Genomic DNA, 25,757 nt, shown 5'->3' on the forward strand with positions numbered 1-25,757 from the left:
TAGGAAAGATAAACTAGAAATATTTTAAAGATTACTTCAAAGACAAACTCCAAGACCTGCTACAGAATATAAAAAAAAAAAGCTATAAGTAGTCTTTCCTTTCTTCTCTCAAAATTATCACTGTAGGTGATCTTTGCCCCTAGCTAAAATTCCTATTATTATAGGAATTTTATTTCAGGGAGCTGGTCCGAGCTATGTTTTAGCAGAAAAGCAATTTGAATAAAAAATTGTTTTCATGAATGTGTACACCTTAAAGGCTTTAAAAAAATAGTGCGCTGGTCCAAGATATTTCTGGCTTTATAATTTCAATCTTTGAAGCTTAAGTTTCTTTAAAATAATTTTTTTCTTTATGTACATGTTGATAATGTAGACTTCAGAAAGGAGTAGTATCTGCCATTTGAATACTTATCTCGTTTGTAAATTTGGGAGGGTGATTTACACACATATTTCAAAGAGGATGGTAATTGTAACCTCTTTGGTTCCTATTATGAGGCTTAACTGGTAAATATTTTCTGTTCACATGAAAAATCTGTTTCTTCCTTCCTTGCATGCTGCCTTAAATTTTTCTGTATTTAGTACAAATCAACCAAAAGAGACATTGCCATCAAAGTATTTGAGACTGAAATCTATCTGACTAAGTAAGCAAATTTCTAGGCATCCTATCTTAAAATACCCTTAGTGATAACTTGCTGAGGTAACAGCTGAACTTTATCTTAGACAATCTTTAAAATCTAAACTTTCTTCTTCTAGGTTACCATTACTCCCAGCTCCATGCGGAAAATCTGTACATATTTCCATAGAAAGTCCCAAGATGACTACTGTAGTCCAGAACAGTCAACAGAATTATAGATTCTCATCTGAGTGAGTTAACTGAACTTTGACCCATTAAAACAAGATAAAAAATTCAACAGAGTGACTCTGTAACTCTGGTTTTAAGAAAGCTACCGTTTTTTCCTTTTTAGAGAAAATCCTTTCAACTCCGAAATTTACCTAGCCTGGTTCTACTGCCATGGTGTACCTGCAGCTTCCTCGGAAAGAATGCTGTGTTTAAATTTCATAAAGTAAGTTTGTCACTGTGTAACATTTTGAATGAGTAGTCTTTACTTTTTAAATTATGCATCTTCTGTACAATAATGACATCCCGTGTCATAGAGGCAAAAAAACAAGTGTTGTCTCTTGTTACTCTGAAACTTTCTGGGCACAGTGGAAAGTATCTGCGGGCCACAGCAGCAGGCCTGTCTGTGAAGGTCAGCTGCTGAAGAGGACCCTGGGTCTCTGCTGCTTCCAACAAATACAGTTTCATATAAAATATATATAATCTTTTCACTACATTTTTGCGGGTATTTTTAAGTATGTGGTAAAATGTGATGTTTAGACAAGCAAATTTATATTGATTCAGTGTTAAAATACAATCTCAAGTTAAAATCATCTTTATTTTAAAAGCAGTGATAAATATCAGCTCGTTGGAGAAACTTGGAGAACACTAGAAATGTTTGTCTTTTTTCCGCCCATATACATCTCCCATATGAGATCTAAGGTTCTCATATTTTTACCAAACAATCTACTATGTTTCCAACCCAACATCACGTTCTAGAAGAGGTTATAGTTTTTGCCATTTACTGGAGGAAGATGTTTATAGAATCAGTAGTCACTGAAGCTGCAGTTTGAATTCAGTCTTCAGTTCTCTAGGGGCTGCTACTTTTTTTAAAAAGAAGTCATCAGATTTTAAGAAAAAGTAACGATTTTTTATTGGTATTTTTATAAAAGTAGGTAGTTCTTAACTGAAAATCCAGAACCTAAAGAGTAAATCTTGACTTTAACTTGATTTTTTGGATTCTCTTTATATACGAAAAAGCAGTGATCTTCTAGTAGAGCCCTGAGCCAAACATCATGGAATTTTCTCTAGGTATTTAATATAGAGAGTGTATAGACTGACTCTCAGTTAATAATGTGCAAAATGTCTTGAGTATCCCTTACCCTAAAGTTACGTATCAATCAGCTTGAAATGAACCATTGTTTTATATTTTAGCCCTTTGTAACCTCATAGAAACAAGCTCCGTGTACTTTCTATATACTGTGTCCTTGGAAGGGAGTCCCCTTCCGATCATGAAACTTGATTCATTTTATCCACATCCCTGAGGACTGTGTAGACTTTATTCATACTTATGTCATCATTTTAAAATCTATTCTTAATGATAACTCTTCAATTCCTTTGATTCTTATAAATGAAGGTGTAACAACAAGAACCGCATGGGTCAGTTAAGCATGGGTTCTCCTGGTTTTATCCAAGGAGAAAGGTAAATAAAGGAAAGCCACAGAAATGCTATTTTCGAAACAAAGTATGCCGTAGCATTAACTGAATATTTAAGAACTCTACTTATATTTGACGTTTGATTTTTGTGTGTTTGTGGGAAGGTGTTATTTATGACCAATACCTGAAAATAATGCAGTCTATCTTTCTTGATTTGAAAGCCAGTGGGGAAAAGGATCCATGAAAAAGAGAACTAAAGTAGGTGGTTTTCTTCTTTGTATCCCTGCTCATCTGACAGTTTCTGCTGAGTGAAATTGGGGATAAATGTGGCTGTCAGAAACTGTGCTGAGAGTCTACTGAGTGTAACATTCCCACTTGGAAAACTAGTACTTCAAGTGGGTGCCAAAGGTCAAATGTAATGAGATAATAATTATCCCTGCTTGTGTCAGTGTCAGACTTTGAGCTGCTCCTGAATAATAAAGCCTTTTACCTTATCTGATGTTCTTTTCTGAGCTTTTGCATTAACCTAGAAGCAGTCTGTCTACACAAAAGAACTATAGCAGTAATCAAGAATCCCTTCTACTTGCTCATTGAATAAAATTTGTTTATTCCCAAGGACATGATCTAGTTCAGGATGAAAGAGGTTTTCATAAAATACGTCTTGCTTGATCAGACCTTGAGTGTTTAAGGTGGCTTGGATTACCTGATAAAGGAGGGTGGAGTGGTGTAATTCTTTTTCGAAACAAGTATTTCCAGCCCAAGCTTTTCTATTTGAATACACTCCAAGCGCTATTGCTACAAAGCTGTATTAAAGTTTCCTTTTGGCTGTTTCAACACAGGCCCTTAATTTACTTTTGCAAGGGTTGACTAATTAGTCCTTTAAAATGTCTCTTAATCTAGGCTGCATTTTCAGTTGGTGGTAAATCAGAATCATGTGTAGCTTACCCCGTTGGGGTGGCAGAAGGCAGGTTCAGCCCACCATCCCTATCCCCAGCCTTAATAACTTAAAACTTTAAGATTTTTGGGATACCCTGTGCAGGAGGCATTTTTTAAAACCTCAGCTGTGCAATATGCATGTCTAGACATTACTTTTTTCTTTTTAAGTGTGTGTGTATGTGTGTGTGTGAGAGTTGCTTTAACCCTCACCTTGAAATTAGCCAGTGGCAATGATCTTGTATAGGTCACAGCAGTTTAACATATGCTTTCTGAGAGCCTGTTGTAGCCGACACACTGCTGCTCTTAGGTCTGTTCTTCTGCTTTTCCTAGTCCCAAAAGGGACAGGACTTCCTCTCACACTGCTCTTAAAGCAAAGGACAAGCAGTCTCACAGAGAGAATCCGTTCCACAGCTAGGCAGTGCGGGCAACATTTTACAGATGTGCATCAGAAGAGAAACTGGGTGAGAATGTCGTACCAGAAAACCTGAGTTCTTGTCCTCCTTGTGGCAGTTCAGCACAGGTGGTTTCTGCTTTGTCATTTTATACAGGGCTGAATGCTGGCCCCGTTGAGCATCAAACCGCTTCCCACACAGGTCTCCATAGGAGATCCTTTGCCTGCCCTCGGTTCGGATCATGCCACATCTCGGATTAACCGGTTACGCATCAGATGCCTAGGAATTGTGGAAAAACCTGCATTGTGCATGTGCACTTTAGAGATTGTTTGGACGTTATAAGCAAGCCAAGCAACATTTTGTTGGATGTGAAGTGAGTCAAATACTTCATTAGATCCAATGCCAGGAATACAAGCCCAGCTTGTTATAAAGGACCCACTTTGTCATCTAAAGGGGTAGAAAAACCTGTTTTATTTCTGAGCTACGTTTGAGCGCATGCTAAAAAGTGGAAGGGTTGTTAAAGAATTATGTAAAGTCAAGTCAGCCTTTAAAAAAAACATTAGGCAGCTTGTTTGGATCAGTATGCCTACAGCAAGTATGTACAACACAAATGAGAGGTGTTATAATATTAAAGCATAGGCTTATTCCATCCCCGAAGCTCATCCCTCCCACTTCCCTGCTAAGCCAGGAAAGAGGACTTCAAGGATATATAACCAGGTTCTTAATTTTGAATTTCAAAGGTTTAATATTCCATTTATACCCCATTTCTCTTTAATTTCCTTAACTTGCCACTTGCCCTTTCCCATTTTGACATTCTAAATAATTCAAGCCATTTTGTAGAATATGAATAGCACATTTCAAATGCCTTTGATTGGAAGACATTCAATTCAGCCAACACATCCATCACCTGGAAGATGTTCAATTCAGCCAACACTTATTCACTCCTGCCAAGCCCTGTGTGAAGCACCTGGTCTGCAGAGTTCCTCCCTTTATTTTCAGTAGTCAAAGGAGTCACTTTATCTGTGGCGCTTTAATAGGCTAAAGTCAGCATTTGAGGGAAACGGGCAAAGATCAGATTTTCAGGTCCTTTGAATGAAGTTGTGAGCAGCTACGATGTAGCAAGTGCTGGCTAGATGCAGACTCTTCCCTCCAGGAACTTCATTCAACTGCCACTTAAAGCACCTTTAACTTTTCAAAGTAAAATGCTTTCCTCATGCATGTTTCATATTCTTTACAACACTGTAAATAACAGTTAAAAACATGATCTCTAGACTGCGTAGCTTTGAATTCCAGCCCTAGCTGTATGACCTTTGGCAAGTTCCTTAACCTCTCTGTGAATCAGTTTCCATGAGATGTGTGGTTATTACATGTACAGTTCTTAGGACAGTGCCTAATAGCACGTAATAGCTTACATATATTGAACAATTACTGTTAGCTATTATTCTCATAAGGTAGGGAGGGCAGGGGTTGTTAACCATATTTGATAAATGGACATAAAGGTTTAAGTAACTTCAGTTCTTCTGACATTCCTGTTCCACTACAGTTGTGATCCTCAGTTATGGGAACTAAATCAGAATCACCTGGGAAGCTTTGCCTGGGCCTCCAGTCTTAGCACTTTTCAAAAGGAGCAAATGGGCCTCTGGGAAAAAAAATCTCTATTTCCCCAGGTGTTTGAGATTCATGACTCTTTCTCACCAGGTGTACATGAAAATTACAGAGGTTATTTCATATGTAGCCTCAGCCACTGTTTAAAGAGGCTGTGGTTTGCAAATCTATATCCTGGACTCTCAAGTAAGCCAAAGACTTTGCTCACACAAAGCCCACCCTCCCGTTTCCTGACTGCTGCCCCCAGCTGTGCTACATTGTTTAAGATGTGTTCACCTTTAGGGAGGAAGCTGCTGCTGGGGGACCTTTAGAGCCAAGGCTTGATCACTTGTTAGGCTATTGTGTTCCCTGGCCAGTGAGTAGGCAAATAAATAAGAGGTAAAGCTCAAAACAGACCATGCTGCTGTATTAGTAGCTCTGATTTTGTAAGAAACTTAAGAGTCAAACATTTGATCGAGGAGTACTGTGTAAGTCTCTAGATTCTTTTCCCTCACTTCAGTGAGATTCTTCCCTGGGCTCTTTTTCAATGCCAGTAATACTTAGTGCCTTTATCTCATCAGTGCCAAAATACCAGCCATGAAGGTTTGACATTTTGGTGGACAAACCCAACACTGGGGTTTCAGTTGGCATCTGCGTAACAAACTGTGTTGCCACTGCTGCTGTTCAAGACCGTGGTTTCCAATTACGAGAACTTATAGAATGTAGCATTCTCTTATTAGGAGCTGGCACCTTCCTCTCCAAACAGTCCTCCATGCTGGACCCCTTCATCTGTTTGTGTCAGAGTTATCAATTCAGGTGAAGATGTAAAGGGCTGATTTTTTTTTTTTTTTCTGTTAACAGCCTTACTGTTAAATCCAGAGTCTAAAAGTAATTATACAAGTGGGCCCTTCCCTATTATATTACCAGATAATATATGTTATTGAAATAACAAACTATAAATAAACCATCTGGCCTTGCTATGCTGATACGAAGTTAGCACATACTGTCATACGTCACTCGATAATCATTCAGCACCAGTCTTTTCCTCTTTTTAATTTCTCTTCCACCTTTTCCCCATCACCTACAGTACACTCAAACACAATTTTCCAAGAATTATTTGAAAAGACGCATAATAGGATTTATGAAGTGTAACTGTCAAATAATAGCGGTATAGGAACTGAAAAGTTAAAATTAAAATCCAGTAGGCATTGTTGCCCCGGTAATGGGTCAATAATTGGCCCAACAGTTAGTGTCAAGTTGGAAGTGCTACTTCCATAAAAGCCTTATTAGATTTTTCTAGCTTTATGTGGGAGTACGATTCCAAGTCCAAAAATCAATGTCTTCACAAAGAGGTTGACTAGCAGACAAGTCGAAATGAATATTAATAACCTTTGAGTGGGGAAGAGAAATGATAAACATTTCTCAGCTCCCTAGTTAGGTAATGAGGTATTGGCCTTTAAGTGTTGCAGCTATAATTAAGTATGTGGTTTTGGAAAACTACCTCCTAAAACTAAGAAATGTAAGCAACAAAGTCTGGAATTATACATGGAATGCCTGCAGAGCCAGGAAAATTAGAATGTGGTTTTTTGTTGATTAGGAATGGTTTCTATTCCAGCCAACTCTCCTGTACAATAAATTGCACAAAGAGAGGATGCTGTTTAGAGCAGCTCGTTAACTCGAGTTATCCTGTGGTGTCCTCGTGCCTTCCTGTTTACTTTGACAGCATTTCTAATCCCATTCACTTTTTCATGGTATTTTGGCCAGCTGAACAGTAAATGAAGCCAGGGTTGTGAGTTGGATTCCCAAATGGCCTATTCACTTCACTCTGTTCTGTGGCCACAGGCAGCCTGTCACATGCCTCCCCTCGCAAGCCACCCCACAGAGGGGTGGCTAGAGTGCTTAGGCTCAGTATAAACAAACTCATAGTATGTACCCTCACTACACACATCCTGAAGGCATTCTGAATTCCTGTCTTTCCTCAGTTCTCCCTATCTGATGACCAAGTTTAGAAACCTCTTTTAATCAAACTTATAGATTCTTTCATGTAATACACACAGTAACCCAATAAGTGACTATAATTGTTATCTACATTTTGACAGATCCACATTCAGACAGAAACTAAAGCATGAAAGTTCAGTAGCTTGCCCAAGGACACATAGCCAACAAGTGGCAGCTTGTAGATTGGTATGACTCGAAAGCCCACAGTACTAATTCCCATACTATAATAACTCACAGAAAGAAGCCTGGCCCTGGCCCTCTGTTAATCAAATATATGCTTTTCATTTTGTGCACATTTGAAAGAGAACTCTCAAAATACTCCAAAGACATTTCCTACTTGAGTAATAAAAAAATTACTCTTTGGGAGAGGAAACCATTCTTAACTACAGGAGGAAGGTGATATATAGGTCGAGAAGCTTGGACCAATACTGATAACGTTATAAGAACACAAGAAGACTGACAAACAGGATCAAAAGCTAGTAAAACAGGAACAAAGGCACAGAAGTTAAAATTCTTTAGGAAAGAAAAAGTGGAATAAAGCTTGCCCATGAATATAAGGGAGAGAATGAAGGATGAAGATGAGGATACACATAGCCTGTGACCCAACAATTCTACCCCTGTGCCCTAGGGAAACTCACATGCACTGGGCATGTGTACAGGGATGTTCATAGCAGCATTGTTTATACCGGCCAAAGGCTGGACACAACCCAAGTGTCCATCTACAGTAGAATGGATAAAATGGGATACTCATAACGGAAGACTGTATGAAAAAGAATGAACTAGCTACACGTGACAATGTGAATGAATGTTAGAATGTTGAACAAAAGAAGCAAGAACAAAGGAATGCATACGGTATGATTCCTTTCAAATCAAGTGTTAAAAAACGGGATGCTGAACTAGTATTTGAGGGATACATATATGGATGGTAAGAGGCAAAGATGATTATTACATTAAGTCAAGACAGTGGTTCCCTCTGGAGGGTTGTGCTTGGAAAATAACACTTGGGGGGCTTCCTAGGTTATGGCAAGTCTCTGTCTCTTGCTCTTGGTGGTGACATGCTTGTCTGCTCTGATTATACCTTGCATTTATGTTTTATGTACTTTTCTGTATATGTTTTATGATTCACAATGTTTAAAGGAATGAAGATGAGATCTCTAGAGAAGACAGGCAAGAGGTGGGGATGGAGAAATTCTAGATAGACTGGATAATAACAATTAATAATAACAATTATTCAAAGGGAATGAGTTACTAGGGGAGCCCGTGGGATCTTCTTGATACTTTCTACGGAGAAAGGAAAATCCCCTGTTCCCTCAAAGCAGAAGGATGAACTAAATTGCTTCTACATTTACTGTCAGGATTCAGTATACTCATTCAGTTTAAAAGAAAAGAACTGAGCCTTCAGAAAACAGTGCAATGGCTCAAACATGGGGTCGGGGTTTTCATAACGGATTAAGCCAGAAGTTAGCGGGGGGACCTGACAGTGGGAGAGAATCCTGCAGCAGTGCCAGCACTGCAGCCTTTAGCCACCTAAAAACTCCACGCTATATACATTTCTTCCTTTCTCCTTCTTTCCCACTCCTGTATTTTCTTTCTCTTCCCAAGGTGGGTCATCAAATCAAGACAGAAATGGGCCATAGAAATCAGATTCTTATTTTAAAGGTGTAGAAACTGGCCTGGGGACGTTAACCAGCTTGACCGACATCACAAAACTAGATAGTCAGAATCCATTCTGGTGTCCCACTTTCTTTGCGTCCCGGCCCTACTCATCTATTAGCTACTCCTCCAAATAATGTACTATCCCTCCTTTGTTCAAGGCGTCTCCTCTGCCTGGAATAGTTTTTAACCCCTTATGTCTGCCTTTAAAGTCCTCGTTTTTTAAGGTCTAGTTCAAACACCCCTCTCTTCCTATAGGAAGTATTCACAGATTTTCCTAATTAAACCTTCCTTCCATTCAACCCCATAGTGCCTTGTTTAAACACTAAATAGTGCTTATCACATTTGTCTTAGAATTATTGGGTTGGCCAAGAAGTTCGTTCGTGTTTTTCCATAAGATGTTACAGAAACACCCGAACGAACTTTTTTGGCCAACCCAATATTTCTCTATTTCCACCAGTAGATTATCCCCTCCTAGATGTCAAACTGGTCTTACTCGTTTCTGCATACCCAGTGGTATGCTAGAGCTGGCTCATACTCATGAAAGCCAATTATTAGATATTCAAGAATTTTGTGAGCTGGTTGTTAAAATGTTGGTAGCCTGAAATCAGTCTAGTGAGAGTATTTATACCGTGGAATAGACAAAAGCTACAAATCATGGCCTTTTTTTTCCCGAGAGAGCCAGCGTATCAGCACATCCGGACCCATTTCCCACCATCACCATCAACCCGTGTGCTTGCTATAGTGCCCAGTAGAGCAGTTGCAAAAAGCATGAGGAAGGGAACCAGTGAAAGTGCAGACCGAAATGTAAAGAGAATTCAAAAAGCGTCTGCTCAGTAGCCCAGGGAAGAGAATTCTTTGAGAACTGGGTAGCTAACTGCTGCTCAGAAGTTTATGATAAGGCCAGCACATCTTTGTTCTTCTCCGGAGCTATTTCAGTAGCATGATAGGGATGAAAGATGGCTGGGAATGAAAAAATAGGGGTGGTTAGGAAATAGGCAGTGAGGGTAGATTCCTTTCAAGAAAAGAGAAAGCAGTCTTTCTCCTATTAAACAGCTATTTGCTAAACACCTACTATGTGTCAGGCATTGCACTAAACAAAGATGACAGGACCTGTCCTCAAGCTGCTCGCAGACTCCTCGGGCAGACAACAGGAGAACAAAACACAACGTGATATAAGGTCTCTGATCAAGGCATGATGTGCAGACTGTGGGACACATCCAGCTGAGCCTGGGCATCCAAGGAAGGTTTTATACAGAAGTTGACTCTGAGCTGAGCCCTAGAGAAGAAAAAAAATTTCCAAATGGTAAGTGAAGGAAGGGCATTCCTCATAAAGGAAGTAGCACAATAGCACGAACAATGGTTTGAGGGTGAGAAAGAGTGCCCGTTGGAGGAACTGTAAGTATCGATGATTCCAGTTTCTCCCTAGGGCGGGAGCACATAAAGAACAGCAGGAGATGTGGCAGTGGAGGTAAGCAGGGGTCGGGGCATAATAGCCCCACTGTGCCACTATACGGAGTTTGGACTTTATCAGGAAGGCACTAGACAGCCACTGAATGACTAGGCAGGAGACAAACACGATCTGGTTTTTAATTTAGAAAGATGATTCTGGTAGCAGTGTGGGAAGTAGATTGGTAAGGAGCCAGGCTTCAGGCAGTCGACCCCGTTAGGAGGTGATTGCAGTAATCCCAGCTCGAAAGGCAATGGACCTGAAGGAAGCAATGGCAGTGCAGACTAGAGGACAGTGTCAATTTGAGAGATGCTCCTGAAATGGCAAACTAGTGGTTTTTTTAGGTGAGTAAGCGAGAGAAGAATCAAGTCAATCCAAGGATCTGACACTGGCAACTGGGTAGATGGTGGTATCATTTGGGGGGAAAGGGATACAGTAGAAATGACAGGATTACGGGAGGAAATTATTTTCCCTGTAAACCCCTGATGGGAGAGTGGAGACGCCCTATAGGTAGTTATATGTATAGAACTGGAGCTCCGGAGAGCAGTCTGAGGTGGAAAGAATTTTAGGAGTATTAGGTGTGAAAAGAATAGTTAAAGAGGAGATGGGCCAGGGAGAATGTGTAGGGCAGTGGTTCTCAAACTTGAGTGGACACTCCACCAGTTTTTAATTCAGGAGGTCAGAGGTGGGACCTGAAAAGCTGCATCTCTAACAAATTCTCAGGCCGTGTTGATGGTGCTGGTCTGGGAACCACGCTTTGAGGACCGTTAGTGTGGAGAGAAGCCAGCATTTCAGAGTGATTAGAGAAAGAAGAGCTGACAGGAGTGACTAAGAAGGAACCATTTTAGGAAGAGATGGCCCAGGACAGAGTTTCAAGGAGTAAATTTCAACCATGTCGGGCAAGACGAAGAACAAATAATGCCACTTGCATATGACAATTTAGAAGGTAATACTGGAGCCAGGTGGTCGTGTCAGGGAGGAGAGGGGAGGTGGCAAACACAGTTTCCTCTTCCAAGGGGTTTGGCTGAGAAGAGAAGTGAGAAAGGATGGACACTGGGGGCAGGGGGAGGGTCATGGTCAGGACGAGACCTATGGTTGGGAAAGACTAAGTACATGTGTGGGCTAGGAGAAAGGAGGCAGGAAAGAAGAAGCGTTTACAGGCAGGAGTGGGGATAACAGGAAGGAAGGGGATCCAGAACACAGGGAACTTTGCCTTAAGGAGGAGGAAGAAGCCCTACCTGTGAGGCCAGAGGAGCCTTCAGGATGCAGGGAAAGGCCAGAAGAATCAAGGGGGAGAGTTTTGAAGCCTAGATGTGCTGGAGTAAGTTTGTAATATTTGTAAGCCAACGGGGAAGGGGTCTGCCCAGAGGCAAGGGCCTATGCTATGGCTCAGGGTCCCGGAAATGGAGGCTTGGGAGGGATGGCATCAGGAACAAAGACAGGCAAGGATATAATTTAGGAAGTGCCCAAAGATGCAGCTGCAGTCACCACAGTCCTATGTATAAACTTGAAAAAAAAAAAGTTTAATCCAAAAAAATCAAAAACACTAATTCGAAAAGATACATGCACCCCAATGTTCGCAGCAGCATTATTTACAATAGCCAAGATATGGAAGCAACCTAAGCGCCCGTCAACAGATGAATGGATAAAGAAGATGTGAGATATATATATATATATATATATAAAACGTATAAAGTGGAATATATATAATATGTATATAATGGAATATTATTCAGCCATAAAAAAAGAATGAAAATTTGCAGTAACATGGATGGATTTGGAGGGTATTATGCTAAGAGAAATAAGTCAGAGAAAGACAAATACTGTATGATATCACTTATATGTGGAATCTAAAAAATAAACTGGTGAATATAACAAAAAAGATATAGACTCATAGAGAGCAAACTAGTTGTTACCAGTGGGAAGAGAGAAGCGGGGTGGGGCAGGAGAGGCATAGAGAATTAAGAGGTATAAATTACTATATATAAAATAAATTAGCTCAAAGATATATTGAATAACTCAGGATAATAGCCAATATTTTATAATAACTATAAACAGTATGACTTTCAAAATTGTGATTCACTATGTTGTAAACCTGAAGCTTATATAATATTGTACATCAACTATACCTCAATTTTTTTAAAAGTTTAAAAAAATAAAATAGATCAAAATAGATTTTCCAGCAATCATTGGATGTTGGTTAGATAAATTAAGATATGACTGTTAGGAAAAATGTTATTGTAATGATAGGAAAAAGATAGGAAATAATATAAATTACCAAATAATAGGTATAATATCTAATTTTGTTCTTAAAGGTATAAACAAATTTGAATATAAAGGTACTGTAGTAGTAGTCAACACTGGAGAGTGGGCTCACAAGTGATTGATTTATTTTCTAGATTTTTCTACAAGCATATGTTAGTTTTGTAATTTTTTTTTAAGTTATTTTACAAAATACTTTTTAGTTGAATCTAGGGAGGAAAAGAGTTACTTGTTTCTCAGAAGCAAAAGGGTAGGAAGAAATAATGAGCAAAAATACAGAGAAGCTTTGTATTTTCCCCCCCTAGGGTAAATAATTCCACAACAAACATCTTTTTTTGTTTGTTTTAATAAATTTATGTATTCATTTATTTATATTTATTTATTTTTGGCTGCATTGGGTCTTCGTTGCTGTGGGGTTTCTCTAGTTGTGGCGAGCGGGAGCTACTCTTTATTGTGGTGTGCAGGCTTCTCATGACGATGGCTTCCCTTGTTGCGGAGCACGGGCTCTAGGCACACGGGCTTCAGTAGTTGTGGCACACGGGCTCAGTAGTTGTGGCTCATGGGCTTAGTTGCTCCACAGCATGTGGAACCAGTGCTCGAACCAGGGCTCGAGCTAGTGTCCCCTGCACTGGCAGGCAGATTCTTAACCACTCACCACCAGGGAAGTCCCATTTCCACAACAGACATCTTTGTGTGTGTGTAAAAACATAGAACATAGAATCTTATATATAGAATACTTTAAAATATATGTAGTATAATTATGTTATAGAATTTATACATAGAATACATATACACATTTCCCCTACTTCTTCATAAAAGATTCCTAGCGGTGGGATTACTGTGACAAAGGGTCTGAAAAACATTAAGGCCCTTACGTTAAAAGTGCCAACTCATTTTTGGGAAAGTTGTACTTTGAATGAGAAATTTCTGATACCGATATAAGGGAAATTGAGGAAATTCACTCAAAAAGAAAGTGTCAGGGACTTCCCTGGTGGTGCAGTGGTTAAGAATCTGCCTCCCAATTCAGGGAACGCGGGTTCAACCCCTGTTCAGGGAACTAGATCCCACATGCGTGCCGCAACTAAGAGTTCGCATGCCACAACTAAGGAGCACATGTGCTGCAACTAAGGAGCCCACGAGCTGCAACTAAGGAGCACACGTTCCACAGCTAAAGGAGCCAGCGAGCCGCAACTAAGGAACCCGCCAGCCGCAACTAAGACCCAACACAACCAAAAATAAATAAATAAAATAAATAAAATTTAAAAATTTTTTAAAAAGGAAAGTTTCAGAGTCATCTGCAGAGAGTGAAGAAACAAATGGGTGTGGGGAAGAGAAGGAAAGGAACTAATATGTGCCTGTTTGTGCCCCAGTCTGTGCTAGGCACTTCAATAAATGCAACCCTACTAAGGGTATTGTTATTATTCCCATTTTACAGATAAAGAAACTAAACCTCTTTGAGTTTAAACCATTTTCCCATGGAAGCTAGTGAGTAGCGGAGGAGAGTTTTAAGTCCTGACCTCCAAAGCCAGATCACATGGAAATGGCTTTAAATAACCACTATGAGAATTGCAGTATCTTCTCCCTTCCCTAGAGAATGGAAACTAGGACACTGTGGCCCAGCTAAAAGCTGGAGGGATCTGGGGTTATGGTATATGGAGTCCTGAGGGAAGCTCATGTGGGCACTGATTCAGTCAGACACGAGGCAGAAGAGAATGGAAGAATACCCCAAGATTCTAGATGCTCACCAGGACTCCTGAAGCAATGCCTTTGGTCTCTGGTCTCAACTGACCAAAAATGATAGAGTCAGAATTGAAATATACATACCTTCAATTAGGAGTGAACAAGGGATGATTTAAAAGATTGTTGAACTACAGGAGGAGATCTGATGAAAGTCAACAGACATTTCCCGGAGTTTATGATCATCTTGTGGTGAGACATAGTATAATGTCTCACCCAGATTCTAATCTTGACTCTACCGCTTAGTAATTCTGTGACCTTATGCAATTTACTTAATCTCTCTGAGCCTCAGTTTCCTCATCAAAAAAATGAGAAATGTAATAACAGTAACTCCTTCATTGTCATTGCAGAATTCAATGAGTTAGTAAGTATAAAGTCCTCAGACAAGTGCCAGGCAAGTGCTAAGTTTTAACTTTTTACAGTTGCCCTGAGGGGCCAAAATTCCTACCTTGAAGAGCAAATGGTGGGGAAGAGAGTCAGACACACATGGTCTTTTTTTTATTGAAGTATAGTTGATTTACAATGTTGTGTTAATTTCTGCTGTACAGCAAAGTGATCCAGTTATATATATGTATATGTATAAATATATTCTTTTTCGTATTCTTTTCCATTATGGTTTATTACAGGATACTGAATATAGTTCTCTGTGCTATACAGTAGGACATTGTTGTTTATCCATTCTATATATAATTAGTTTGCATTTGCTAATCCCAAGCTCCCAATCCATCCTTCCTCCACCTCCCCTCCCCCATGGCAACTTCAAGTCTGTTCTCTATGTCTGTCAGTCTGTTTCTGTTTCATAGATAAATTCATTTGAAGACACATGGTCTCAATGGAATGGTTTGTGAGGGCTCAAACACCACAGAAAGCTTGTAACTTTCCAGCATAGCTCAGCAGTCTGGGAGCAGAGGCAAAGAAATCTGAGTTAGGGATTACCTGAGATGGGGAGTCAACAAGGAAAGGCCCAGAGAAGGATAAAGAATGCGGGATCCGTGAGCAGCCTGGAGGCAGCAGGCCACAAGGTCCAGGCTGGATGTTGAGGAAGCAAGAGGTTCTGGGAAGCATGAGCAGGTGAGGAATGAAATACCTTGACAGGTAGAAAGAGTTAAGTATGTTGTGGTCAGAGTAGGATTATGAGAATTTGAAATGCCATGGGCCATTTTGTTGCCGTGCCCAGGTTACGTTCATCACAGTGAGTGACAGGTTGGCAGAATTTAGGGTCATTTGTAGTTTTTCAAAATGATGGTGAAGCCAGGGTGTCAGAAAGATCAAATAACAGGTGCCCGGGATGAAGTGGCCAGGAAAGCTGAGAGGCAGGTGTTAAGCCACTGAGGAGGATAAGAGAGTGCTGGAGATCAGGAGACAATCGAATGGACAGGGAAGCCTGTAAGATGGGATGGTCTGCCCACGAGGGGTTGGGGAGCCATGACCTGGAGAAATACCAGCAGCTCAGAGAATGCCAGCCTCTTCTCCTGACCTCGAGACCCAGGGGAGGGAGAGAAGCTGCCTGCTCCGGAGAGAGCCAGAGGACAGGACAGGCCGTGTTTTCATTAGGATAAGAAGATGGAAAGAGTATGTGTTGAAAAGATGGAGGAGGTGAGGAAGTGCGTTCACCAGCTAACTGGTGCTATACAGCCGAGGGGCAAGGAGACACTTCAAAGGCATAGGAACAGTTAAGTGAAGCTCCGTCTTGTAATAGGATTACTGCCTGACAGGAAGAGAGAGTGGGAGGCCAAGAGATGTCCCCACACAGCCCTGCCTGGGCCCACCACGCCAGGACAGGACCCTGCCAGAGGGAAGAGCCGACCTATTTCTGTTCATTCAGGCTGCTGAGTAATGGCTCCAGGGGCAGTGCCCGCATCTCATAGGGCACAAGGGGAAAGTGAGAAGTAGGGCTTGGCACCTTATTTTGGGAGCAGTCGTCAAAGGCCCAGCCCTCTGGTTCGTGTGTCTGACACTCCTCTACAGTTCTCACTTGGAGCCTAGATGACCAGCACTGCTCAGAGAGACAGGTGCCCAGAGAGAAAGGCCCGGTAAGAAAAGAAAAGCTCTATGGTTTCCCCAAAGACAGGGAATTTTGAGTACTTACTCCCTGAAGGAGATCAACAGTCAATCCAGTTGGTCAATACAACGAGGCTAGTGCCTCAGCCTAAGGCCCTCAGGAGTGAACCCTGTTTTCTCTCCCTGCTCACACGTTCTTTAAAATGACTGCAAAATGACGATGACCTGCGGGATACTTAAAAATACTCTGTTCTAAACCTTAGGGGTCAAGGTGTGTAGTTTGAGTTAGAGTGTATTTGAGCAAGTTTCCAAAGGCGGGGGTGCCAGCTACACTCTCCCAGCCAGTCCTCTGTGTGTCCCCAGTGATGCACATGTGTGACTCTGCTGGTTGGGACTAGGGCTCAGTCTAATGTGGAAACAGTCACATATACACAAAGGTCAAATCTCTGACCACATGGTATCTTGAGCTAACTGGCCCTGCGAGCCTCTGGGACAAGCCTTTGGATTAGTTGCTGCTGAATGCATAGCTCCGACGACTCTGCCCTGGGGACACTCGTGGCTCTATGATAGTAGGTCTTTAGTTACCTTAAACCCCCAAACTCCCTTAGATCCATTCAAGGACTCCAAGTCTGGACTCTAGGTGAATCCCATATCTTGACTTCCTATATACTACCTCCTTTTCTTAAAAAGTAAACTCTGTTAATTCTCTGGGATTTCTTCTTAGGAATTCAAGTTCTCTCTTCTCATATTAAATAGCCCTATGAAATAAAGGAATTGGGATCCAACAGGGTTGAGTGGTTTTCACTGAATCATAACTCTGCAGCACAGCAGTGGTTAGAGCTCAGCGGGGTCCCTGCCTCTTTCAGTTGGCCCACGCTGCACCTGCTTGCCTCTGGTTTGTGCCAGTCTAAGAACCAAACTATGGATGGCTACAGGCATGCGCCCCTTCTCCATCACTGCCACCTGTCTCTCTGGGACAGTCTTGGACATCACTACATCAGGTAGAGATTATCATTACACTGGAAAACTTTCTGACACATACCTTTCTGTGATAACCCCACCTGGGTGGAATTATACCCAGCTCAAATATTATTGTCCTGCAGTCATGGCTTCTGATGGTTTTTTCCTGTCATTGATCTGTCATGACCCACCTGTAGTCAGAATGACTGTCTCGTGCATAGAAATGCTCAGACCTTTGTTCTGAATTTCATTAGTTTTCTGTAGCTACAACCAGGACTTAATCATTTATCAGATTAAATGCCATAGTGTTGGGAGCATAAGTTTCTACACTTGTTCTCTGAAAAGCTCAAGGATTTCTTAACCATTTGGGGGTTATCCTCATTTGGGGGAATCTTTGAAATCTAGGGACACACACCCCAGAAAAATTCACAAGATACTTATACACAAAATGTTGCTTATAAGAGTGGAGGTGGGGCTGCAAGTTTACAGACCCTATGAAGCCCACTGATGGACCTCAGGAGCTCTCTGCAGGTCTTGTGTTTAAGGATGCCTGGCTCAAGCTACTATAGGGCAGTTCAGCTCTAGCCCAACACTAGTGGAAGAGGGTTCACAGGTTTAGTCCCTCTGTGGATGAGTTGACTTTACATACAGGAGCTCTTACCTCAGAACCACAGAATAATCTCTAAAGTTCAGACCTGGAAGGAGGTTTAGCATGTGCTCAGTTCAACCTCCTCTTTTTATAGATTAAAAAGAAAAAAAAAAAAAAAAAAAACACACACAGAGAAAACTAGTCATTTACTTGAGGTCACATGGCAGTTATAGCGCTAGGACTAGAGCCCAGGCCACACCACATAATACTAAGTGAATGGTCTTTTAATGGTGAATCAGGGATATAATTTTATATATGGAGGAAAGCACATGACAATAGTCTCCTCGTTTTTAAACACATGAACCAAGATAGGCAGTCAGTATTAACTGTCTATCATGCATCTGTTCATTTATTCATCTATTCAGTTATCAAAAAATGTATATCTAATGTGCACTATGTGCCAGGCACCCTGCTAGGTACTGTTTACCATAAGGCTCAAGCTTTCCTTAACATAGTATTAACACACACATACAATTGGTGCCAACATCCCCTTTTATGACACTATATTTTTCTCACTGTCCACAGATATCGATTCAGATGCTGTCCACACACTCAGGGATTCCATTGGCCGTGGCTTCAAGGTCTTTTCCATATCATGAATTGAGTTAGAGGGAGGTAATTTTAAGGTGCTATACCATCTATGGCCAGTTCGGTTCTAGACTCATCCTGGGTGAGCGTGTGAGTCTGGAATAGAACAACTCTAAAAGTCTGGCTAAATATGAGACCTAAACGCCTAAAACTCAAAAAGGCAGCCACAATCCCGTATTAAATGTAGGCAGAACTAGCTCTTTTATGTGCTCGAGCAAGCGTTCTGATCCTACCCTGTGTACCCCACCATCTTGCTCCGCCTTGTCCTCACTGCCTGACATTCTGTCACTTCCATGCAGACTTTCTCTCATCCTGGTCTGACTCCACCTGCACCTGGAGCTTTTCCCTGCGAGAGCAGAGATCACCTTCAGGCCTAGACAATGGCCTGCCACGGCAGGTCCTACATACACACGACCTTAGACTTTCAATTGGGTGACCTTGCATTAAGCCAGGGTCATATCAGACCAGGCCAACTGTCCCCAGCCCTCCCTAATCTGGAATCACATTCTGGGCTTCTTTGGGGGTCAGGACGGGAAAAGGATTATTATGGAGTACTAACTAGGTGTTAGGCATTATGCTGAATACCTTACATGGCCAATCTGTCTAGTCTTTTGTTTGTTTGCTTGGGTCATAACTTTTTTTAAAAATTTGTTTCTAACTAAAAACTTTTTTGTTGATAGAGGAATGCCTTCTGATTAGGAGCATGTTATAGTTTATACTTTTTTAAATTTCAATTTTATTGAGGTATAATAGACATATATAAGATATTTAAAATGTACAGCATGTTGATTTGATATATATATATACATTGTGAAATGATTTCCCCTATCTAGTTAATTAACACATCTATCACCTCACATATTTATCTTTTTTAATATAACATTTAAGTTCTAGTCTCTTAGCAAATTTCATTTTTACAATGCAGCATTATCAACTATAGTGATCACATTTTACATTAGATCCTCAGACCTTATTAATCCTATAGTTGAAACTTTGTGCCCTTTTACCAATCTCCCCTGTATTCCCTCACTCCTCAGACCCCGGCAACCACTTTGCTACTCTCTATTTCTATAAGTCTGACTTTGTTTTTAAGATGCCACATACAAGTGGTACCATATAGTATTTGTTTTTCTCTGTCTGGCTTATTTCACTTAGCATCGTGCCCTCAAAGTCCATCCATATTGTTGGAAATGGCAGGATTTCCTTCTTTCTTTTTTTTTTTTTTTTTTTTTTAATTTATTTTATTTATTTATTTTTGGCTGCTTTGGGTCTTCGTTGCTGCGCACAGGCTTTCTCTAGTTGCAGCGAGCAGGGGCTACTCTTTGTTGTGGCACACGGGCTTCTTATTGTGGTGGCTTCTCTTGTTGCGGAGCACGGGCTCTAGGCGCGCAGGCTTCAGTAGTTGTGGCACGTGGGCTCGGTAGTTGTGGCGCACTGGCTTAGTTGCTCCGTGGCATGTGGGATCTTCCCGGACCAGGGCTTGAACCCGTGTCCCCTGCATTGGCAGGCAGATTCTTAAGCACTGCGCCATCAGGGAAGCCCTCCTTCTTTCTCATGGCTGAATAATATTCCATTGTATATATGTGTCACATCTTCTTTTTCCATTCATCTGTAGATGGACACTTAGGTTGTTTCCATATCTTGGCTCTTGTGAATATTGCATGCAAATATATCTTTAAGAACCTGTTTTCATTTCTTTTGGATATATACCCAGAAGTGGGATTGCTGGATCATATGGTAATTGTATTTTTAATTTTTTGAGGAACCTCTATATTGTTTTCCATAGTGGCTGCACCAATTTACATTCCCACCAACAGTGTACAAGTGTTCTCTTTCCTCCAAGTCTTCCCCAACAGTTGTTATCTCTTATTTTGATGATAGTCATTCAACAGTAATGGTATGAAGTGATGTCACCTTATGGTTTTGATTTGCATTTCCATGATGATTAGTGATACTGAGCATGTTTTTATGTACCTGTTGGCCCATCTGTATGTCTTCTTTGGAAAAAATATCTGTTCAGTTGCTCTGCCCATTTATTTATTTATTTATTTATTTTTTATTTTTATTTTTGGCTGTGTTGGGTCATTGTTGCTGTGCACGGGCTTTCTCTGGTTACCGCGAGCGGGGCTACTCTTCATTGCAGTGTGCAGGCTTCTCATTACAGTGGCTTCTCCTGTTGCGGAGCACGGGCTCTAGGCATGTGGGCTTCAGTAGTTGTGGCACACAGGCTCAGTATTTGAGGCACATGAGCTCTAGAGCACAGGCTCAGTAGTTGTGGCACACAGGCTTAGTTGCTCCACTGCATGTGGGATCTTCCCGGGCCCGGGCTCGAACCCGTGTCCCCTGCTTTGGCAGGTGGATTCTTAACCACTGTGCCACCAGGGAAGTCCCTGCCCATTTTTTGATCAGATTGTTTGGTTTTTTGCTATTGAGTTTTGTGAGTTCTTTATGTATTTTGGATTGTGATATTATGATTTCAAAGAAATATACATTTAGTTATTCAGAAGACCAAAATATAGTTCTCATATATATTTGGTCTTCATCTGTAGTTCCTGACTCACAGTTCTCAAAACGCTTGGGATTTCCTAAGTGTTGAGAGTGATAAAGGTGTTTTTTGTTATGTGAAAGAGGTGACTTTTAGAAGCACCTAAGGGTGGGGACTGGTTGCCAGGAAAACCAACCCTGTGATTAGAGGGTTGGGCCTTTCAGTCCCACCCCCTGATTTCCAGAAAGGAGAGAGCTGTTTGAGGTTAAACCAAGCACCATTGGCCAACAATTTAGTCAATCATGTCTCTGAGGACAGCTTTTTTGTCCTTTTTGTTGAGCTTCCACATTGGGGAACCAGAACACTTCCGTGTGCCACCATGTCAGGCCCCACGTTCCATGAGGACAGAAGCTCCTTTGTTCAGGACCTCACTCTTTGTATCTCTGCATTTGACTGTTGATTCATATTCTTTATTATCCTTTTATAATAAATTGGTAATCTAGTGAGTAAACAGGTTTTCCTGAGTTCTGTGAGCCGTTCTAACAAATTAATCAAACCCAAGGAGACGGTCGTGAGAACCTCTTATTTATAGCCAGTAGGTCAGAAGTACAGGTAACAACTGAAGCAGAGGGCAGCAGCCTTGTGGGACTGAGCCCTTCACCTGTGCTTTCTGATTCTATCTCCGAGTAGATAGTGTGAGAACTGAGTTGAATTTTTGGACACTCTCCTGGCATCTGAGAATTGCTTGTTGGTGTGGGGAAGCCTACACACACACACACACACACACACACACACACACACACACACACCACACACACACACATGTTGGAATTGGGTCCAGGAGGAACTCTTTGCAGGATATTAACCCTTTATCTGATACATGAATTGCAAATATTTTCTCCCATCTCATAGGTTGCCTCTTCATTTTGTTGATGATTTCCTTTGCTATCAGAAGTTTTTTAGTTTGATGTAGCCATGTAGTCCCACTTGTTTATTTTGCTTTTGTTGCCTTTGCTTCTGGTGTCACATCCAAAAAATCATTGCCAAGACTGATGTCAAGGAGCTTACCCTTTATGTTTTCTTCTAGGAGTTTTATGGTTTCAAATCTTACATTCAAGTCCATAATCCATTTTGAGTTGATTTCTGTATACGGTGTAAGAAAGGGGTCCAGTTTCATTCTTTTGCAAGTGGCTGTCCAGTTTTCCCAACATCGTTTATTGAGACTGTCCTTTCCCCATTATATATTCTTGGTTCCTTTGTCAAAAATTAATTAACTATACATGCATGGGTTTATTTCTGGGCTCTCTCTTCTGTTCCATTGATCTACATGTTTGTTTTTATGCCAATATCATACTGTTCTGATTACTATAGCTTTGTAATATGGTTTGAAATCAGGGAATATGATATTTCCAGCTTTGTCCTTTTTAAGATTGCTTTGGCTATTCGGGGTTCTTGGTGGTTCCATACAAATTTTAGGATTGTTTGTCCTATTTCTGTGAAAAATGCCATTGGAATTTTGATAGGGATTGCCTTGAAGTTTACCTTGGGTTGTATGCACATTTTAACAATATTAACTCTTCCAATCCATTAGCACAGAATATTTTTCTATTTATTTATGTCTTCTTTAGTTTCTTTCATCAATGTCTTATAGTTTTCAGTGTACAGATCTTTCACCTCCTTAGTTAAATTTATTCCTAGGTATTTTATTCTTTTGATGCAATTATAAATAAGATTGTTTTCTCGATATCTTTCTGATAGTTCACTATTAGTGTATAGAAATGCAGCTGATTTTTGTACATTGATTTTGCATCCTGTAACTTTACTGAATTTGATTATTAGTGCTAACAATTTTTGGTGGAGTCTTTAGGGTTTTCTATATATAATATCATGTCATCTGCAAATAGAGACAATTTTACTTCTTCCTTTTTGATTTGGAGGTCTTTTATTTCTTTTTCTTGCCTAATTGCTCTGGCTAGGACTCCCAGTGCTATGTTAAATAAAAGTGGTGGGAGTGGGAATCCTTGTTTTGTTTCTGATCTTAAGGGAAAAGCTTTCAGCTTTTCACCATCAGTATAATATTAGCTGTGGGCTTGTCATATATGGCCTTTATTATGTTGAGGTAAGTTCCCCCTATACCCAGTTTGTTGAGAATTTACTTAATCTTTACATGGCAAGGAGGTGCTTTAATTATCTCCATCTTACTGATCAGGAAACTGAAGCTTAGAGAGCCTAAGTAACAGATGGCCAAAAGCACATGAAAAGATGCTCATCATCACTAATTATTAGAGAAATGCAAATCAAAACTACAATGAGGTATCACCTCACACCGGTCAGAATGGCCATCATCAAAAAGTCTACAAACAATAAATGCTAGAGAGGGTGTGGAGAAAAGGGAACCCTCCTACACTGTTGGTGGGAATATAAATTGGTACAACCACTATGGAAAACAGTATGGAGGTTCCTTGAAAAACTAAAAACAGAACTACCATATGATCCAGCAATCCTACTCCTGGGCATATATCTGGATTGTTTATCCTATTTCTGTGAAAATTCGAAAAGATACATGCACCCCAGTGTTCATTGCAGCACTACTTACAATAGCCAAGACATGGAATGTCCATCGACAGAGGAATGGATAAAGAAGATGTGGTAAATATATACAATGGAATATTACTCAGCCATAAAAAAGAATGAAATAATGCCATTTGCAGCAACATGGATGGACCTAGAGATTATCATACTAAGTGAAGTCAGACAGAGAAAGACAAATTTAAAAATAATAAATTAATTAAAATGTAAAAATAGTAATAAAATAAAGTACATTGTGAGCTCCTTGAAGATAGGGATCGTTTTCCACTATAGGACTGCACACATGGGAAATAAATAGATCAGTGAGTATCTGTCCACTGGGGCTCAAAATTGCCTGAGGGCAGACCTTAGGTATAGAAAATCAGAACTACATCTTAAAGATCTTCTAGGCTTCCAAGTCTCATTTTACAGTTGAGGAAACTGAGGCCTAAAAAGTGGAGTCAAAATGGAGCTCAATCCTTTCTTCAGGGCAGAGTCATCCTAAATTATTCTCTCCTCCTACCCCCACCAGCCCAGTAACCAGTGCTGGGACTCTGTGTTTAATCATCAAATATGTGTTAAGACCTTGGGATCCAGTGATCATAAGATAATTAAAATCTGGTGTCATTCCAGGTCAGTCAGATTTATAGCTGGAACTGGAGGAACCTTAGAAATCATATTGTTTAATTCTCAGGTTATAGATGAAGTAACAGGCCCAGAGATGGCAAGTGACCTCCCAGTGCTCATCAGCGGGCCAGTGGCTTATCATTTAAATGCTCCCCTGCCCAGGGAGCAACGACACAGGAAACATGTGTTGGCCTTTCCCTGGTTGGAGTGTGTATGTCAGGGTGGGTGTGGGGGTTGCTATCTTCCCAAGTCCAGCCGGTTTGCAGTACATTGTCCACCCTTCAGCAGAGCCATCAGTGGCTCGCCCCTGTGTTCGCCCTCTCTCCTCTGTTCTCCAAGCAGTAGAAGCCACAGCTGAGGCCTGGGCCCAAGCTGGAACCTGATTCTACCACTCCTTCCATCCTCCTTCACCAGCCCTTCCTTTCTCAGCACCACCTCTGGCCCAGCGACCAGGTTAGGACTGTCACACATGCACAAATTATAACCTGGCTGCCCTGTTTCTCCTCCATGGGTAAAATGCCCAGAGCTGAGGGAAATAAATGCTTCCACTCTGTTTTGCTCTCCACAGAAGCCAAGGGCCAGAGGAAAGAGCAGCCCCGTTGCTTCTTTTAGGCAGTGGGGGCACCAGAGTATTGAGTGAGTTGAAGCATTAAAGGAGGCTGTTTTGTCTTCACTAGACCTTGACAGTGACCTTCCTCAGGGGTCAAGCCCCGTCCCTCCCATGCACTCGCAAGCACAGTATGGATCAAGAAGCAGCACATATAAAAAGACCTTTCTGAAGACTGAAAGGGATTGTTCCTGACAGGCCTGCAGAAACAGCTCAGGGAGGCTGAGCTCTACGTGGGGAATCTGTCAGGCTAACAAAGGGCCAGCTTTCCCAGGGACAGGAAGTTTGGAAGGTGGACTGCCGGGAAGCTCATTTAGTGGAGACAGAGGAACCAGCCTCTTCCCGTTTCCCTCTGGCTGTGCTTCCACAGAAGAGCCAGGCAGCTGGCTCATCCCCATCCACCCAGGCCTGCAGGCAGGTGGCGGAAATTTTCACCCCTCTTGTATGGCTAAATCTCAACCCCGGAGGAGCTGATCTATCTGCCTCCTTCTTGTCTGCACTCAAGCAACCAAACACTACTGAGGAAAGTCTCACCATCAGGCAGATTGGTTCCACTCTAATTCAGGATCACTAACCCCACATGGACCAAAGGGTGGTTGAAAATTTTACTACATCTCTCTGGTCAGCTCACATTCCTATCAACAACTGTTCCAAACCTTCTCCACTCTCCTGAGACCTCTGCTGCCCTCACCTCCACCCTCACTTTTCTCAGAAGTCATCATCTTCGAGTTCCTCTTTTGTGTTACCAAGTGTTTAAACCAAGCTACAGTACCCTTCCTTCTTGCTTCCCATTACAATTGAAGAGTTTTCCTTTCTACTCTCTAACCAAGAACAATTCCACCACTTGTGTTTTATATCCCATCCTCCCCCACCATCCCATGAACCTTATCTGTAATTTATCCAATCTCTCTCTTGTGTATCTAGTCTCTCCCTCTCTACTGGGCACATCTTACGGTTATTTAAACAAACTCCTATCTCTCTCATTAAAAAAAAAAAAAGAATCCTTTAA

At 41.2% G+C, this 25,757-nt stretch overlaps 1 protein-coding gene across 3 annotated transcripts in view; it reads left to right on the top strand.

Moving 5' to 3' along the window:
* DTL (denticleless E3 ubiquitin protein ligase homolog) overlaps positions 1-25,757 on the top strand; it is a 60,791-nt gene extending 35,034 nt beyond the window's left edge. The window contains exons 15-17 of one of the 3 annotated variants that reach the window (XR_014246875.1): positions 751-861; positions 963-1,061; positions 2,473-25,757. Coding sequence is in view for 2 of the 3 variants with exons in the window: in XM_082399933.1 (XP_082256059.1) it covers positions 751-849 (99 nt within the window). In the remaining variant the exon portion in view is untranslated. Of the gene's footprint in view, positions 1-750 lie in introns of all 3 variants that reach the window. The other 2 variants (XM_082399933.1, XM_082399934.1) reach the window with 2 other exon arrangements.

The sequence above is a fragment of the Balaenoptera borealis genome, assembly GCF_965194805.1.
Source record: "Balaenoptera borealis genome assembly, chromosome: 1".
Lineage (NCBI taxonomy): Eukaryota > Metazoa > Chordata > Mammalia > Artiodactyla > Balaenopteridae > Balaenoptera > Balaenoptera borealis.